The sequence below is a fragment of the Notothenia rossii genome (assembly GCF_949606895.1).
Source record: "Notothenia rossii genome assembly, chromosome: 1".
Classification (NCBI taxonomy): Eukaryota; Metazoa; Chordata; class Actinopteri; order Perciformes; family Nototheniidae; genus Notothenia; species Notothenia rossii.
The window spans coordinates 649,848-667,715 of record NC_136912.1 but is presented as its reverse complement, the minus strand read 5'-3'; the positions used below and the strand labels follow the sequence as shown (position 1 = coordinate 667,715).

General features: G+C 44.9%; 1 protein-coding gene across 1 annotated transcript; it reads right to left on the bottom strand.

Annotated features, from left to right (window-relative positions):
* Window positions 1-3,474: 3,474 nt before the first annotated feature.
* rrbp1b (ribosome binding protein 1b) lies at window positions 3,475-17,620 on the bottom strand. Its single transcript, XM_079651961.1, has 10 exons — window positions 17,485-17,620; window positions 15,075-15,365; window positions 13,264-13,618; window positions 10,829-10,947; window positions 9,016-9,138; window positions 8,537-8,689; window positions 7,626-7,898; window positions 4,644-4,728; window positions 4,241-4,320; window positions 3,475-3,539 (listed from the first exon to the last, which is right to left on the bottom strand). The coding sequence occupies exons 2-10, from the start codon at window positions 15,336-15,338 to the stop codon at window positions 3,510-3,512; spliced, it is 1,482 nt and encodes a 493-aa protein (XP_079508087.1). The 5' UTR covers window positions 15,339-15,365; window positions 17,485-17,620; the 3' UTR covers window positions 3,475-3,509.
* Between the last annotated feature and the right edge of the window lie 248 nt (window positions 17,621-17,868).

The window sequence follows — 17,868 nt, the reverse complement described above, 5'->3', positions numbered from 1 at the left end:
CTCACTGAAGTTACTTCCAGATACTCACTGAAGTTACTACCAGATACTCACTGAAGTTACTACCAGATACTCACTGAAGTTACTACCAGATACTCACTGAAGTTACTACCAGATACTCCCTGAAGTTACTTCCAGATACTCACTGAAGTTACTACCAGATACTCACTGAAGTTACTTCCAGATACTCACTGAAGTTACTACCAGATACTCACTGACGTTACTTCCAGATACTCACTGAAGTTACTACCAGATACTACCAGATACTCACTGAAGTTACTTCCAGATACTCACTGAAGTTACTACCAGATACTCACTGAAGTTACTACCAGATACTCACTGAAGTTACTTCCAGATACTCACTGAAGTTACTACCAGATACTCACTGAAGTTACTACCAGTTACTCACTGAAGTTACTTCCAGATACTCACTGAAGTTACTACCAGATACTTCCAGATACTCACTGAAGTTACTTCCAGATACTCACTGAAGTTACTTCCAGATACTCACTGAAGTTACTACCAGATACTCACTGAAGTTACTACCAGATACTCACTGAAGTTACTACCAGATACTCCCTGAAGTTACTTCCAGATACTCACTGAAGTTACTACCAGATACTCACTGAAGTTACTTCCAGATACTCACTGAAGTTACTACCAGATACTCACTGAAGTTACTACCAGATACTCACTGAAGTTACTTCCAGATACTCACTGAAGTTACTACCAGATACTCACTGAAGTTACTTCCAGATACTCACTGAAGTTACTTCCAGATACTCACTGAAGTTACTACCAGATACTTCCAGATACTCACTGAAGTTACTTCCAGATACTCACTGAAGTTACTTCCAGATACTCACTGAAGTTACTACCAGATACTCACTGAAGTTACTACCAGATACTCACTGAAGTTACTACCAGATACTCCCTGAAGTTACTTCCAGATACTCACTGAAGTTACTACCAGATACTCACTGAAGTTACTTCCAGATACTCACTGAAGTTACTACCAGATACTCACTGAAGTTACTACCAGATACTCACTGAAGTTACTTCCAGATACTCACTGAAGTTACTTCCAGATACTCACTGAAGTTACTTCCAGATACTCACTGAAGTTACTTCCAGATACTCACTGAAGTTACTACCAGATACTTCCAGATACTCACTGAAGTTACTACCAGATACTTCCAGATACTCACTGAAGTTACTTCCAGATACTCACTGAAGTTACTACCAGATACTCACTGAAGTTACTACCAGATACTCACTGAAGTTACTTCCAGATACTCACTGAAGTTACTACCAGATACTTCCAGATACTCACTGAAGTTACTTCCAGATACTCACTGAAGTTACTACCAGATACTCACTGAAGTTACTACCAGATACTCACTGAAGTTACTTCCAGATACTCACTGAAGTTACTTCCAGATACTCACTGAAGTTACTACCAGATACTACCAGATACTCACTGAAGTTACTTCCAGATACTCACTGAAGTTACTTCCAGATACTCACTGAAGTTACTTCCAGATACTCACTGAAGTTACTTCCAGATACTTCCAGATACTCACTGAAGTTACTTCCAGATACTCACTGAAGTTACTTCCAGATACTCACTGAAGTTACTTCCAGATACTCACTGAAGTTACTACCAGATACTCACTGAAGTTACTTCCAGATACTCACTGAAGTTACTTCCAGATACTCACTGAAGTTACTACCAGATACTTCCAGATACTCACTGAAGTTACTTCCAGATACTCACTGAAGTTACTACCAGATACTCACTAAAGTTACTTCCAGATACTCACTGAAGTTACTTCCAGATACTCACTGAAGTTACTTCCAGATACTCACTGAAGTTACTTCCAGATACTCACTGAAGTTACTACCAGATACTCACTGAAGTTACTTCCAGATACTCACTGAAGTTACTACCAGATACTCACTGAAGTTACTTCCAGATACTCACTGAAGTTACTACCAGATACTCACTGAAGTTACTTCCAGATACTCACTGAAGTTACTACCAGATACTACCAGATACTCACTGAAGTTACTACCAGATACTACCAGATACTCACTGAAGTTACTTCCAGATACTCACTGAAGTTACTACTAGATACTCACTGAAGTTACTTCCAGATACTACCAGATACTCACTGAAGTTACTACCAGATACTACCAGATACTCACTGAAGTTACTTCCAGATACTCACTGAAGTTACTACTAGATACTCACTGAAGTTACTACCAGATACTACCAGATACTCACTGAAGTTACTACCAGATACTACCAGATACTCACTGAAGTTACTTCCAGATACTCACTGAAGTTACTACCAGATACTCACTGAAGTTACTTCCAGATACTCACTGAAGTTACTACCAGATACTACCAGATACTCACTGAAGTTACTTCCAGATACTCACTGAAGTTACTACCAGATACTCACTGAAGTTACTTCCAGATACTCACTGAAGTTACTACCAGATACTACTAGATACTCACTGAAGTTACTACCAGTTACTACCAGATACTCACTGAAGTTACTTCCAGATACTCACTGAAGTTACTACCAGATACTCACTGAAGTTACTACCAGATACTCACTGAAGTTACTTCCAGATACTCACTGAAGTTACTACCAGATACTACCAGATACTCACTGAAGTTACTACCAGATACTACCAGATACTCACTGAAGTTACTTCCAGATACTCACTGAAGTTACTACCAGATACTCACTGAAGTTACTTCCAGATACTCACTGAAGTTACTTCCAGATACTCACTGAAGTTAACACCAGGCATCAAACCATGAGCATAAAACTCAGAACTGCAGGAACATTAGATTTTGTTATTCTGCTCCAAACATCTCCCAGAAACCTGCAGGTCCGCTGCAACTCTAACTACTTCTAAATCCAGGCTGAAGATTTATAATATAACTATTCTTATCTCACGCTGCACTCTAACTTTCATTCATATATTTTTTTCTTTTGATGTTTATTTTAATATCCATGTTTTTTAATGAAGGTTTTTAAATGCCATTTTCTTAATGTCTTTCATTTTCGTAAAGCACTTTGAATGACCTTGCGTTGAAAGGTGCTGTATAAATAAACCTGCCTTGCCTAGATTATCCTGCTGAACTAAAAGTATCATAAACGTTGGGGTTATTTCCTCGAATGCACAACCCACTCGTGGTGCAGTGGGTAGAGCGTTGGTGTTGGGATCAGGGAGCTCAGGTTCAAACCCCACTGCAGTCAGCATGTCGTTGTGTCCCTGAGACACTTCAACCCAAAGTGCTCCTGTGGGGATTGTCCACAGTATTGAGTATGTGAGTCGCTTTGGATAAAACCGTCTAACAAGGGACATGTAATCTAAAAATCAGATGGAGGAATCCCATTGGCCCAGGGAGACGCTGCCTTCAGGGACCCACAGAGGAACAGGACATCCTGCAGGTGTGTTCAGGTGTGATCAGGTCCGTCACCAGGAACCGGTCAGACGGTAAACATGGAGGATCCGGTTCCCTGAACAAAGGCCCTCTCTTGAAGAAACTAGCGGCCTTTTATTTTATGTTGCATGATATTGTGGTATGAATGTTTTATTAGAAGAAAGACGGGACAAAAGGTTCAACTCCAGGACAAAGACATTCTTATGAACTTCAGGGCTGAGAGTATGGACGCAGATTTTGTCTTTTTTGTGCAGTTAATTGTATTTTTAGGGAAATGTTATATCCTTAAAAAAAAAGGGCTGACTCCAAATCAAATGTTGTACATTCCTATCAAGAATTTAAACAATATATTAGCACTATTAAAAACATTAGGAATAAGAAGGCAATCAAATCTAATTTGGTATTTAAAAAATATTTAATCTGAAGTTTCAAAATGAATTTTTCTTTCCTTTTTTCTTTATTTACTGTATTTAATGTCTTGTTGGTTTGTATGTCTTATATGTGGACTTTGTTGAATGTAGAATGTATGATGTTGAATAGATGAATACAAAAAATAATACAAATGATAAAAACAAAGACCGTCTCTGACCCCTCCCTCTGAGACCCTCTCTGACCCCTCCCTCTGAGACCCTCTCTGACCCCTCCCTCTGAGACCCTCTCTTACCCCTCCCTCTGGTGACGGTGTTCCTCGAGTGATTTGGATTATATGAAATATCCTTACGTGGGACTATCTGACTACCTGAGTGTTTGAACCACACATTAACATCAGGTGTTTACCTGTCCTGCAGCCTGGCTCTCCAGCTGGACCCGGAGCTCCTGCAGGTCGGCGTCTCTGAGCGCCAGCGCCCCCTGCAGCTCTGAGGAGGAACAGCAGGAAACACAAGATATGCAGTTATTACGGGTCGAGTGGATGCGATGGAAAGACAGAAAGAGGCTGAAGGAATACTTTATTTCCTCGGTTATTGGGTGGAAACGGAGCCGGTTAGAAGTCCAATGCTCTGTGTCACCATAAAGCAATGAGAGTGCATATGGACTGGGATGTTTCTGTAATGTTTTGGGAGCATAACAGAAACTCAACAGCTCAATAATAAGCAAAGAACAGAGAAAGACAGAAAGAGCTCTTGATGAAAAGCTGTTATTTTAACACTCATTATATTTTCCTCCGTGAGTATGTACTCACCGCTAACGGCGGCGGCCTCCTGCTGTGCGGCGTTCAGCTCTGACATCACTTCCTGCAGACGCTGCTGCAGAGCGTGCTCAGTGTCCTAAACACACAACACACTTCCTGTTAGCTACACACACAACACACTTCCTATTAACTACAGCTAAACTCACAACACACTTCCTGTTAGCTACACACACAACATACTTCCTGTTAGCTACACACACAACACACTTCCTGTTAGCTACACACACAACACACTTCCTGTTAGCTACACACACAACACACTTCCTGTTAGCTACACACACAACACACTTCCTGTTAGCTAAACACACAACACACTTCCTGTTAGCTACACACACAACACACTTCCTGTTAGCTACACACACAACACACTTCCTGTTAGCTACACACACAACACACTTCCTATTAACTACAGCTAAACACATAACACACTTCCTGTTAGAAAAAGGATAAACTCCATGTCTCCTTAGAAATCCTCCGTGCTTGCCTCTCTGACTCCCAGACGGAAGTCAAAGCAGCCAAAATGGAGCACATTTCTCTGTTAATCTCCAAAAACAGCCATAAACCTTCTTTTGAATGTCCTCAACTCGATCATTAACCCCTGTGATGCTTCTCCAGTTGTGCCATGGACTACTCTCTGTGATAAGTTCCTTACATTTTTTATTGAAAAAGTATCTGCTCTTAGGCTAGCCCACACTAGTGCTGCTCCAGATCCTGCTCCTTTCCTGTGCCCTGCTGTCCTCGACCACTTTGAGCCTGTACCCCTCGCTTCTCTCTCGGATGTGGTCAAGCACCTGCGGCGGACAAACTGCAGCTCAGACAGCATTCCCTCTCGCCTTCTCAGAGATGTTTTCGAATCAGTTGGAGCAAGTGTTTTATTACTTATAAACACCTCTCTTAGCTCAGGATGTGTCCCAGCTGCCTTCAAACATGCCGTGGTCAAGCCACTACTTAAAAATAAATATCTCGACCCCTCCATTCTTGCAAACTTTAGGCCCATCTCCCAGCTAGCTTTTTGATCTAAAGCCCTGGAGCGAGTAGTCTACGCCCAGCTGCAGTCTTTTTTAACCACACATGGAATCCATGAAAAGTTTCAGTCTGGCTTCAAACCCATGCACAGCACTGAAACAGCCCTTTGAAGAGTTTTTAATGATCTGCTCCGAGCCGCCGACTCAGGTAGCCCAGCTGTCCTGGTGCTGTTAGACCTGACAGCTGCCTTCGACACTGTGGACCATAGCATCCTGTTGTCACGGCTTGAACAGTCCGCAGGCATCACAGGCTCTGCCCTTGCATGGTTCAGGTCCTACCTGACAGACCGTAGCCTCTCTGTGCAGCTAGGTGCCTTCTCCTCTGCTAAAGCCCCTCTTACCTGTGGGGTTCCCCAAGGCTCGATACTCGGCCCCATCCTCTTTGTCCTGTACATACTGCCCCTAGGTTCAATTCTCAAAAAACACAACATCCCCTTCCTCTGCTACGCCGACGATGTACGGATCTATCTGCCTCTCAAAGCAAACACTCACTACAGCAGTTGATCGACTGCTTGACAGAGATCAAATCCTGGCTGAGCCAAAATGTCCTCACCCTCAATGAGAGCAAGACCGAGGTCATCTTTTTTGGATCCCAACCTCCAGCCTCTCAGGTTGATATTCTGGGTTCCCTCAAAAATAATATCCTCCCCTCTGTCACGAACCTTGGAGTGACCTTCAATAGCGCTTTTAAATTTGATAAGCAGGTCAGCAGCGTAGTCAAAACCTGCTTTTTTAAAATACGACTATTGGCTAAGACCAAGTCATTTTTATCTTTTAAAGACCTGGAAAGGGTTATTAACGCCTTTGTTACCTCGAGGTTGGACTACTGCAACGCTCTGTACGTGGGTACGGACCAGGCGTCAATTAAACGCCTGCAGCTAGTTCAGAACGCAGCTGCACGTCTTCTCACTGGCCACAAAAAGCGTGACCACATCACCCCAACTCTGGCCTCACTGCACTGGCTTCCAGTTCGGTTCAGAACTGATTTGAAAATCCTTTTATTTGTTTTCAAAGCCCTAAATGGGCTGGCTCCTCCTATGGAGCTGAACTCCTCCAGCGCTACACTCCAGAGCCTTAAGGTCTGCTGACCAGCTGCTGCTGGTAGTGCCCAAGACCAGGCTCTAAACCCGAGGGCACCGAGCCTTCAGCTGGTCCCAGGCTCTGGAACACTCTGCATGTAAGCTACACACACAAACGTACAACACACTTCCTGTTAGCTGCAGCTAAACACACAACACACTTCCTATTAGCTACACACACAAACTCACAACACACTTCCTGTTAGCTGCAGCTAAACACACAACACACTTCCTGTTAGCTACACACACAAACACACAACACACTTCCTGTTAGCTGCAGCTACACATATAAATGGCTCACTTTTAGCATTAAACTAATCCTAAAGCCTTTAATCCGAAGAGAGCCTCGTCTGTCACTTCAGGTTGCCATAATAATCTGGTCTGATGAACATAAAACATCTGAACACTTTTGATGGTAGTTTGTTATTTAAAATGGTGACTCAGCCAGGATGTCTTGTTCTCTCCGACCAATCGGTGTCCTGCAGTGTTTTAACGTCAACTCTTAGTATCGCTAGGAAAACTAAACGAGTGGCTGGGACCATGCACAACTTCTCCTAATGTGAATCCATAAAGAGAGTCAGGATAACCTCTGAGATCAGATTTGGACTATTCTTGTCTTATTCTTTGCAAATGCAATGCTAGACTTCTACACCACCTTAAGAACAGGCTCAATGTCTCAATACCTGAAACATGAATTAATCTTTAAAGACATACGAATGTTGTCTTATGTCTGATACGTTTGGTTCAGTGAGTTATCTGTGAGGTTTCTGATGCTACATGTGGTTGTTTCTTATAATTGAGAACCCTGAGAGAGTGGAGTGTTGTGCAGTGTTTAAGCCTCTCGTGTTTCAGCCTCTTGTGTTTCTGACCCGGGTTTGGGCTGCTTCCTGCTCGGCGGCGGCCATCTTTGCCTCCAGGCCACGGCGGCGCTCCTCGTCGGCGCGCAGAGCGTCGCTACGCTCCGTTAGCTCGCGGCTGAGGTGCAGGCAGTCGCTCCGCAGACGGGCCAGCTCGGCGTTCTGCCGGCTCTCCGCCTGGCTGCTCGCTTGGTTCAGAGCGTCGCGCAGGATCGAGTTCTCCTGCTGCAGCCGAGCCAGCTGAGCGTTCGGCCCGTTCTCCAGCTGCTCCTGCAGAACAACAACCTGTCAAGGTAAACACACCGTTAGCTCAACATGCTACAATACACTGTTACCTCAACAGGCTACAAACACACCAATCTGTCAACGGTAAACACACCGTTAGCTCAACATGCTACAAACACACCAATCTGTCAACGGTAAACACACCGTTAGCTCAACCTGCTACAAACACACCGTTAGCTCAACATGCTACAAATACACTGTTAGCTCAACAGGCTACAAACACAACGATCTGTCCACGGTAAACAGAACGTTAGCTGATATGAGACACAGGATCAAGATCAAACTTGCCATTTGGTCCCGGTGTGGGACAAGAAAAGGATTTCTGAACAACTGAATTAGAACTGAATTACATCTACTCAGAGAAACACAACCCGGGACTTGAGTCTTGACTTGGACCTGCACCCCAGGACTGGAAATGTGATTCAATCACACCCTCAAGATGTTCTGGATTGATGTAGACTTTCCCTAAAGGACTTTTCCTGGGCTTGGCTTCTTGAAGACTTCACTTGATCAACCCTTAAGGGCTTGAGGCGTTTCGTTAACAGGACTTAAGATTTAACCGAGCTGTCCCTCATGGACATCAAACCCTTGAAGAGAAACTTGACCTTGCCCCTCAGGAACGGAGAGTCGGAGCGTACCTTCTGGTTCAGCGTCTCGGTGAGTTTCAGGTGCTCCTGCTCGCCGGCCTTCATGCTGACCCGCATGGCGTCCAGTTTCTGAGTCTGAGCGCTCAGCTCCGCCTTCAGACGCGCATCCAGAGAGCCCATCTTGGATTTCTCTGCACCAAGTTCCTGAAGGAGGAAACCAAGAAGAACCGAGGTGAGTTCTGATGGAGAAACTACAAGGTAAGAAAATGAAGCTGCTGTGATGCAGACTCGATATGATGTTAAAGTGTTATCGAATCGTAAGAACACTGACTCATCAAGTTTACCAACCCATGTACCCATGTACCTCTACTACCATAACATTTAATCAGAAAACATTCATTTGGTTAATCTGAGCAACCTTTTGAAGAGCACCTTTACAGGAGGTAGCGTTCTGTGTTTGGTAGCGTTGTTGTGATATTGAGAAACTAACAGGACATAATGATGAACTCTTTAGAGATCACATGACTCACCTTGCTGAGCTCTTTGAGGCGGGTCTTGGCGGCGGCGGCAACTTCCTGCTCGGCGGTCCGAAGCTTCTCCTTCTCCTCCAGCTGCTTCTTCAGGGTGGACAGAGGGTCTCCTTTCTGACAAGCCTGAGGGACGAACAGACGTTACTGTAACATGCTACAAGACTAAAACCAGCTGTCAAGAACTTTCTGGAGGAGATGAGTCCTGAACCCTGACCTGAGTCAGCATTATGAGTCCTGAACCCTGAGTCAGCATTATGAGTCCTGGACCCTGAGTCAGCATCATGAGTCCTGAACCCTGAGTCAGCATTATGAGTCCTGGACCCTGAGTCAGCATCATGAGTCCTGAACCCTGAGTCAGCATTATGAGTCCTGAACCCTGAGTCAGCATTATGAGTCCTGAACCCTGAGTCAGCATTATGAGTCCTGAACCCTGAGTCAGCATTATGAGTCCTGAACCCTGAGTCAGCATTATGAGTCCTGAACCCTGAGTCAGCATTATGAGTTCTGAACCCTGAGTCAGCATTATGAGTCCTGAACCCTGAGTCAGCATTATGAGTCCTGAACCCTGAGTCAGCATTATGAGTCCTGAACCCTGAGCTGAGTCAGCATTATGAGTCCTGAACCCTGAGTCAGCATTATGAGTCCTGAACCCTGAGCTGAGTCAGCATTATGAGTCCTGAACCCTGAGTCAGCATTATGAGTCCTGAACCCTGAGTCAGCATTATGAGTCCTGAACCCTGAGTCAGCATTATGAGTCCTGAACCCTGAGTCAGCATTATGAGTCCTGAACCCTGAGTCAGCATTATGAGTCCTGAACACTGAGTCAGCATTATGAGTCCTGAACTCTGACCTGAGTCAGCATTATGATTCCTGAACCCTGAGTCAACATTATGAGTCCTGAACCCTGAGTCAGCATTATGAGTCCTGAACCCTGAGTCAGCATTATGAGTCCTGAACCCTGAGTCAGCATTATGAGTCCTGAACCCTGAGTCAGCGTTATGAGTCCTGAACCCTGAGTCAGCATTATGAGTCCTGAACCCTGACCTGAGTCAGCATTATGAGTCCTGAACCCTGAGTCAGCATTATGAGTCCTGAACCCTGAGTCAGCATTATGAGTCCTGAACCCTGAGTCAGCATTATGAGTCCTGAACCCTGAGTCAGCATTATGAGTCCTGAACCCTGAGTCAGCGTTATGAGTCCTGAACCCTGAGTCAGCACTATGAGTCCTGAACCCTGACCTGAGTCAGCATTATGAGTCCTGAACCCTGAGTCAGCATGATGAGTCCTGAACCCTGAGTCAGCATTATGAGTCCTGAACCCTGAGTCAGCATTATGAGTCCTGAACCCTGAGTCAGCATTATGAGTCCTGAACCCTGAGTCAGCATTATGAGTCCTGAACCCTGAGTCAGCATTATGAGTCCTGAACCCTGAGTCAGCATTTCTTCACTTCATGTCCCTGGGTCTGGAGGTCAATGGTTTTCTAAATGTGTGCTTGGTTGTTATCCTGAAATAAGGTCTGTGGTTAACACAAGCTGAAGAGATGTTTACGTTTTACACTCGTCAGTAAATACCCCACTGGGTTTAGCTTTTTACTTCAGAAATCATGAAGTGGTGTTAATATGTGGAGATTATCCTGCTCAACTAAACGTGTCAGAATCATAAACATTAGTTTGACAGAGATTATTTTCAGACATAACCCTAAATCACATGGAGGGCTCCCATTGGTCCAGCAGATGCTGCAGGACTCTGTTTTCTGCTAACATCTGCAGTGATGGTTCTAGCGGCTAACATTGAATCTGTTGTGTTTATGTACCAATTGCCAGGAGTCGCCGGCCTTCTGGTTCAGGACCTCCATCAGTTTGCTGGTCTGGTCCTCGCTGAGCGTCCGGTTGGACACGGCGGACAGCAGCTCGCCGTACAGCAGCGAGGTCACTAACAGAGAAACAAGGACGAAACACAACCCGTCATTTAAAGGTCCCCTAAATTATACTCTTCTTCATCAATATCTCCAATGGCTCAGATTTACACAGAGCCTGTCACTGATTGGCTGAAACACCAAACAGATCATTGCAGCATTACCCACAATCCCCTCTGTTTCAGCCCTTTTTCCAAAGTGCTGATTCTCTGTCTGTTACTTTAGATGAAAATAAGGAGCCCCTCCCCACACCCCTCTGAGAGACATTTGGTTACAAAGAACTCAATGGTGCTCTAGAGGAGATCCAGGTGATAAGGGGGGGGGGGGGGGGGGGGGAGGAACTTTGACAGTCTCTTTACACAGAGGGGACACATGTTTATGTATAAAAGACATGAAAAAGTGGATTTTGCATAATAGGTGACCTTTAACACTTCATCGTGTGGTTCTACCGAGGTATGTGATTGTGATATCTGATATACGTTCATCAGAATCCCTCATTATGACCCCCCCCGTAGGAGCCATTTAGGCCTATTATTATGTCTGGTTCATGTTTATTACTATATAGTGCTCAGGTCCAATGGCGTGACGCTACTGAGGCATTGGAAGTCTGCAAGGTGGAATGAAAACGTATTTCCGCCGGCAAGCGTCCGCACACCTGATAATGTTTTAGTGGTTGTGTTTATTTCACTATGTCCAGTTCAAAAGTATCTCTAGGTCGGTAATGGAGCGCCAAGAGACGTGTGGATTCAACCCTTAAAGGTCCCATGTCATGCTTTTCTGGTTCTTACCCGTCCCCTTGTGTGTTATGAAGGTTTCTCTGCATGTAAACGGTCTGCAGAGTCAAAACCCTCAAAGTACACCCTGTAGGAAGTAACACTCTAAAGGCCCGGACGCACCAAGCTGACCCCAGAGGACACGTCCTGATGGAACAGACTGTTGGGTCGCCTCACGTCTCCTGCTTCTTGGCCAACAGTCGCACTGGAACACACCGCAAAGACTTCAGCCGACGGCCAAGAAGCACGTACGAACTGCGCATGCGTGAGTGGCAATAACTCTCCTCACCAGCAGGCGGCGGTAGTGTGTATTCGTCATTCAAAAGAAGCAACCGGAACACAGAGAAGAAGAACAGACTCCGTGATTTAAACAAACAACAAACAGCATGTGCGTTCCGTTTTCACTCTCGTCCATCGAAAACATGTCTCGTGCGGTACTGGAGCTATCAGCCATTGGAGTGTTGCTTGCGGAAGACATGCTTCGTGCCTTCTTAAAGCGTTTGTTTACGTCCCTCACTTCTGTTTCGCTTCTCATGCACTAATTCGCTAGCTGAACAGCCAATCAGAGTGATTTATTTGGCCCGACTTCCCGACCCGACGCACGGCCAATTCAACATGTTGAATCGGCCACGAAAGGCCAAATAAGGAGTGTCACGTCCATTTCTCGTTTTACATTTTTTTCTTCCTGAGCATAGTGACGTGACCAGACCCAATCCGTGGAGCTACACAGACACACTCACTCGCCTTATCTTTTCTCAGCTGCGGCTCCGCGGATTTCTCAGCCTGAGACAGCGATACACCGCAAAACTCAGCCTGAGCACACACACACACACACACACAAACACACACACAAACACACACACTCACAGCCAGCTCACACTGTCCGCAGCAGCAACGTCCCCCCAACACGGCCCCCAGACCCCACGCAGCAATCTCATCTGTTTGTCATTACTGGTGTCATTTTCTGGTTGCTAACAAACGCCATTGTAAAACATAATCACTGATGTTCCGTTGTAACGGTGGTAAACTCATCAGAACAGAGTGGGCGAGCTGACCAATCAGAGCCCAGTGGGCTCACAGAGGGGGGGGGCAGGAGCTCCAACAAGGCCTGTAGGACAGAGAGTGAATACACATGCTATACAGAGATGCTGTTTGAGAAACCAATGTGAGTTTGGAACATTGAACAATGTGATTCTATTCTAGCAGACCTCAACGATGGGATCATGATCAGTAGAGATGACATGGGACCTTTAAGACTTATCTGTGACTACATGGCCTTCATAAAAGTACTGTATTGTGCTGCATCGTAGCTTATTGTATCGTATCGTACCGTATGGTATCGTGTGTAATTGTATCGGTCGAAGTGGTATGATATGTGGAATTATAACTCTCTACTTTTGACAAACGACCACTAAGGACAGAGGGTGTCGTATTGTCATACTGATATTCTGTACAAACTGTGAAGTCCACTGAGACAAATGTAACATTTGTGATATTGGGCTATATAAATAAACATTGATTGATTGATTGATTGATTGACTACAACCCGACTCTTCTCACCTGGCTCCGGTTTGTTCTTGTTCTTCTTCTTGTTGCCTGCGGGGGCCTCTTTGGGTTCTTCAGGTTTACTAGCAGCCGGCAGTTCTTTGGTGACTTTAGCGACGACGTTAACGGGAGAAACGTCGATCACCGGCGCCACCGCCATCATCAGAACTTCCTTTGCGGCAGTTTCCACCGCCACGACAACCGGCTCCACCTTGGCGGACTTCTTCTTCTTCTTCTCCTTTGGTGCGGCGGCTGGAGGAGCCTCGATGGTGGGGGCAACCACGATGGGTTCTGGTTCTGGTGTAGGTTCAGGTTCAGCCTCAGACTCAGCGGCAGGTTCTGGTTCAGATTCTGGTTCGGTTGGAGCCACCTCAAAGTCAAAGTCAACTTTATTGTCAATCTTTCAGTTTGTGTGTACAGAAAGAGAGATCTAAATACCCATCGTTTCTCACGATCCCAAATATAAAAAGAAGTATATATAAAAATATGTATAAAAATATGTATAAAAATATGTATAAAAATATGTATATACCTAAATGATGCCCCTGTTACGAAACATCCCTGTTATTGTATAAAGTTCATGAACATTGTATAAGACGCATCAGATGATCAGTAAAAAGAGAGGACAATGAGAAGGTGAGGTTTCGGTCCGGCAGTGGCTCAGTCAGTAGGGACTTGGACTGGGAGCTATAGGGTCGCCGGTTCAAGTCCCCGGACAGACCTAAATATGGAGTGTGGACTGCTACTTGGAGAGGTGCCAGTTCACCTCCTGCCCTGCCGTGGTGCCCTTCAGCAAGGCACCGGACATCCCCCTTCCCCCCTCACTCCCATTGCTCCCCTGGCGCTGTACAATAGCTGCCCACTGCTCCTAGTACTAGACTCCTGGTGCTAGACCCCTGGTACTAGACTCCTAGTACTAGACTCCTGGTGCTAGACTCCTGGTACTAGACTCCTGGTGCTAGACCCCTGGTACTAGACTCCTAGTACTAGACTCCTGGTGCTAGACTCCTGGTACTAGACTCCTGGTGCTAGACTCCTGGTGCTAGACTCCTGGTGCTAGACTCCTAGTACTAGACTCCTGGTGCTAGACTCCTGGTACTAGACTCCTAGTACTAGACTCCTGGTGCTAGATTCCTGGTACTAGACTCCTAGTACTAGACTCCTGGTGCTAGACTCCTGGTACTAGACTCCTGGTGCTAGACTCCTGGTGCTATTCTCCTGGTGCTAGACTCCTGGTACTAGATTCCTAGTGCTAGACTCCTGGTGCTAGACTCCTGGTACTAGACTCCTAGTACTAGACTCCTGGTGCTAGACTCCTGGTACTAGATTCCTGGTGCTAGACTCCTGGTGCTAGACTCCTGGTACTAGACTCCTAGTACTAGACTCCTGGTGCTAGACTCCTGGTACTAGATTCCTAGTGCTAGACTCCTGGTGCTAGACTCCTGGTACTAGACTCCTAGTACTAGAATCCTGGTGCTAGACTCCTAGTACTAGACTCCTGGTGCTAGACTCCTGGTGCTAGACTCCTGGTACTAGACTCCTGGTGCTAGACTCCTGGTACTAGACTCCTAGTTCTAGACTCCTGGTACTAGACTCCTGGTGCTAGACTCCTGGTACTAGACTCCTAGTTCTAGACTCCTGGTGCTGGGATGGGTTAAAAGCAGAGGCCACATGTCGCTGTGTGCTCTGCTTGTGACCGCAAGTCTATTTCATTGCAACTGGTGAAATGTTCTCAGCTGTCTTCTAAATAAAATTTGAAAAAAAATGTATATCCTATATACACAATCAACAGACACATTTATACATTAAGACCTAAATAAAAGCACCTCCTCGCCGGCGTCGCTCCCCGGTTCCTCCTCCAGCTTCTCCTCCTTCCTCTTGGCCTTGTTCTTCTTCTCCTGGTTCTTGTCCTTCTTCTTCTTCTCTGCTCTGGTGGGCGGCAGTTGTTTGCGGCGCTGCTTGGCGAGCGCATCCTCGTACGACGTCTCCTTCATGGAGAGTGTCGACACCAGCGCGATGCCGACCGCCGAGATGAACATGAAGCCTCCGAAGACCATGAAGCCGAGAGTCTGCGGGTCGGAGACGTCCATGACGAGTCAGAGCGGGGAGCAGGAAGTCTGCGGGACGGCAAACATTTAGTCCACTTTAGTTTAGTAGAGGACTCTTTAAAGTAGAGACAATACATACTGATATACACCTGAACATCAGCAAGAGAGGACTCTTTAAAGTGGAGACACTACATACTGATATACACCTGAACATCAGCAGGAGAGGACTCTTTAAAGTGGAGAGACTACATACTGATATATACCTGAACATCAGCAGGAGAGGACTCTTTAAAGTAGAGACACTACATACTGATATACACCTGAACATCAGCAGGAGAGGACTCTTTAAAGTAGAGACACTACATACTGATATACACCTGAACATCAGCAGGAGAGCACTCTTTAAAGTGGAGACACTACATACTGATATACACCTGAACATCAGCAGGAGAGGACTCTTTAAAGTAGAGACACTACATACTGATATACACCTGAACATCAGCAGGAGAGGACTCTTTAAAGTAGAGACACTACATACTGATATACACCTGAACATCAGCAGGAGAGGACTCTTTAAAGTAGAGACACTACATACTGATATACACCTGAACATCAGCAGGAGAGGACTCTTTAAAGTAGAGACACTACATACTGATATACACCTGAACATCAGCAGGAGAGGACTCTTTAAAGTAGAGACACTACATACTGATATACACCTGAACATCAGCAGGAGAGGACTCTTTAAAGTAGAGACACTACATACTGATATACACCTGAACATCAGCAGGAGAGGACTCTTTAAAGTAGAGACACTACATACTGATATGCACCTGAACATGAGGAGTATATAGGTTCCATTTAACAGAAAATATAAATAAAGTAAGTAAAGAAGAATTATACTGAAGTGCTAAATGTCCTTAAAAACGTTCTACCATGAAAATAAAACAGTAAAATTAACAATCAATGTGAAATCTCTCTTTTTACTTTTTAAGTACATTTTGTTCCGAGTTCGCCATCATCTAACTGAAGTCACATTTCAATACAGAACTTTTATATTTACTGCAGGGAAGCGTCCCAACATGTATTCACCACTGAGTGACTATTGACTTACAATAATCGACAAATCAATTAATGGTTTGTTCGATTCATTAATCAATTAAGCTCCAGTGAGTTGATGTTTTTCTACAGGGCCTCATATGTAGACATAGTGATGCAGTAAAAAGCACCATACAAAGATAGATGGAATAAAAAGTACCTCAGATTAAACACAGTACTACATGCACTTTATTAAACTACTCTCCAGCATGATGATAACACTCTGACACGGACCGCTACCAGGACGTCTCTCTTTTTACGCTTTAAGTACATTTTGTTCCGAGTTCTCCCATCATCCCACGAAAGTCACATTATCAGTGCATCATGTGAAGTCAATGAATCTGGTATTCAGCACTGAGAGCGCTGATCTAAATCAGAAGAGGATGATAATAAACTGGACACATCAAATATGATTTTACAGTTCAAACACAGAGAGGGTCTGAGAAAGAGCGACGTGTCCGAGTCCACAATTAACCCTTTGTACAGTGAACACACACACGCACGCACACACGCACATACACGCACGCACACACGCACATACACACACGCACACACAGTTATGTAACTGTCTTCAGAACACCTCAGGTACAGAATTTCAAAATTAAACACCGTTAATAACCCTGAAATAAACGTTTGTATTTGTTCACACTCAGTTGAGTGCACGTCCAGCCCGCAGCCATAGCACTGTGTTATATATATATATGAATGTTATATGTTTGATATATTTATTGAAGTAGTTCCAGGCTGTTCCAGGCTATTTAAAGAGATTCACTGAGACACATCTCTACCCTCGCAGAAATCATTCAAACCTTATTTCCCTTCTCTTTATCACTAACTGTCTCTTTGGTCAAATCAAGGATTATTTTGCCTTTTTCTCTGAGTTTTCATCCAAATCCAGTTTTTCCCAAACTTTCTGACTTTGCAGCGTCAGACTTAAAGTGTTCAGTTTCAGATTTGAGTCTCAGTTTCAGAGTTTAGTCTCAGTTTCAGAGTTTAGATGTGTTGCAGAGAGCAGTCAGAGTTTAGTCTCAGGTTATGTTTTAAAGAAAGACAGTTAAAGAATTGATATGAGTAGAATAAAGGGTCTCACCTCAGGAGAGTCGGGCTGCGGAGTCGTGGCACTTTCTCTGGACGGGAGCAGAAGCCCCGCCCCCAGCCGACAGCGCGGCTCCTCATTGGTCAGCAGCAACGTCACATTTAGTCCAGCCCATTCAACTCATGGGAGATGTACAAACCTTAACGTTTTTACTTTATCGTGTGTTGTTGTTGTTGTGTGTGTGTGTGTGTGTGTGTGTGTGTGTGTGTGTGTGTGTGTGTGTGTGTGTGTGTGTGTGTGTGTGTGTGTGTGTGTGTGTGTGCGCGCGTGCGTGTATGTGTTCACTGTACAAAGGGTTAATTGTGTGCTCGTGAATTGTTGTTACGGAAACAGAGGGGTTTTAGGTTGCCATAAGGCTGTTGACGGTCTTATTATAGG

Coding starts and splice junctions, on each gene's coding strand:
- rrbp1b (XM_079651961.1), bottom strand. CDS start 15,338: ATGGACGTCTCCGACCCGCAGACTCTCGGCTTCATGGTCTTCGGAGGC. Junction 9,139..10,828: donor CCGGCGACTCCTGGCAATTG/GTACATAAACAC, acceptor TTCGTCCCTCAG/GCTTGTCAGAAAGGAGACCC. Junction 4,321..4,643: donor GGAGGCCGCCGCCGTTAGCG/GTGAGTACATAC, acceptor GTTCCTCCTCAG/AGCTGCAGGGGGCGCTGGCG.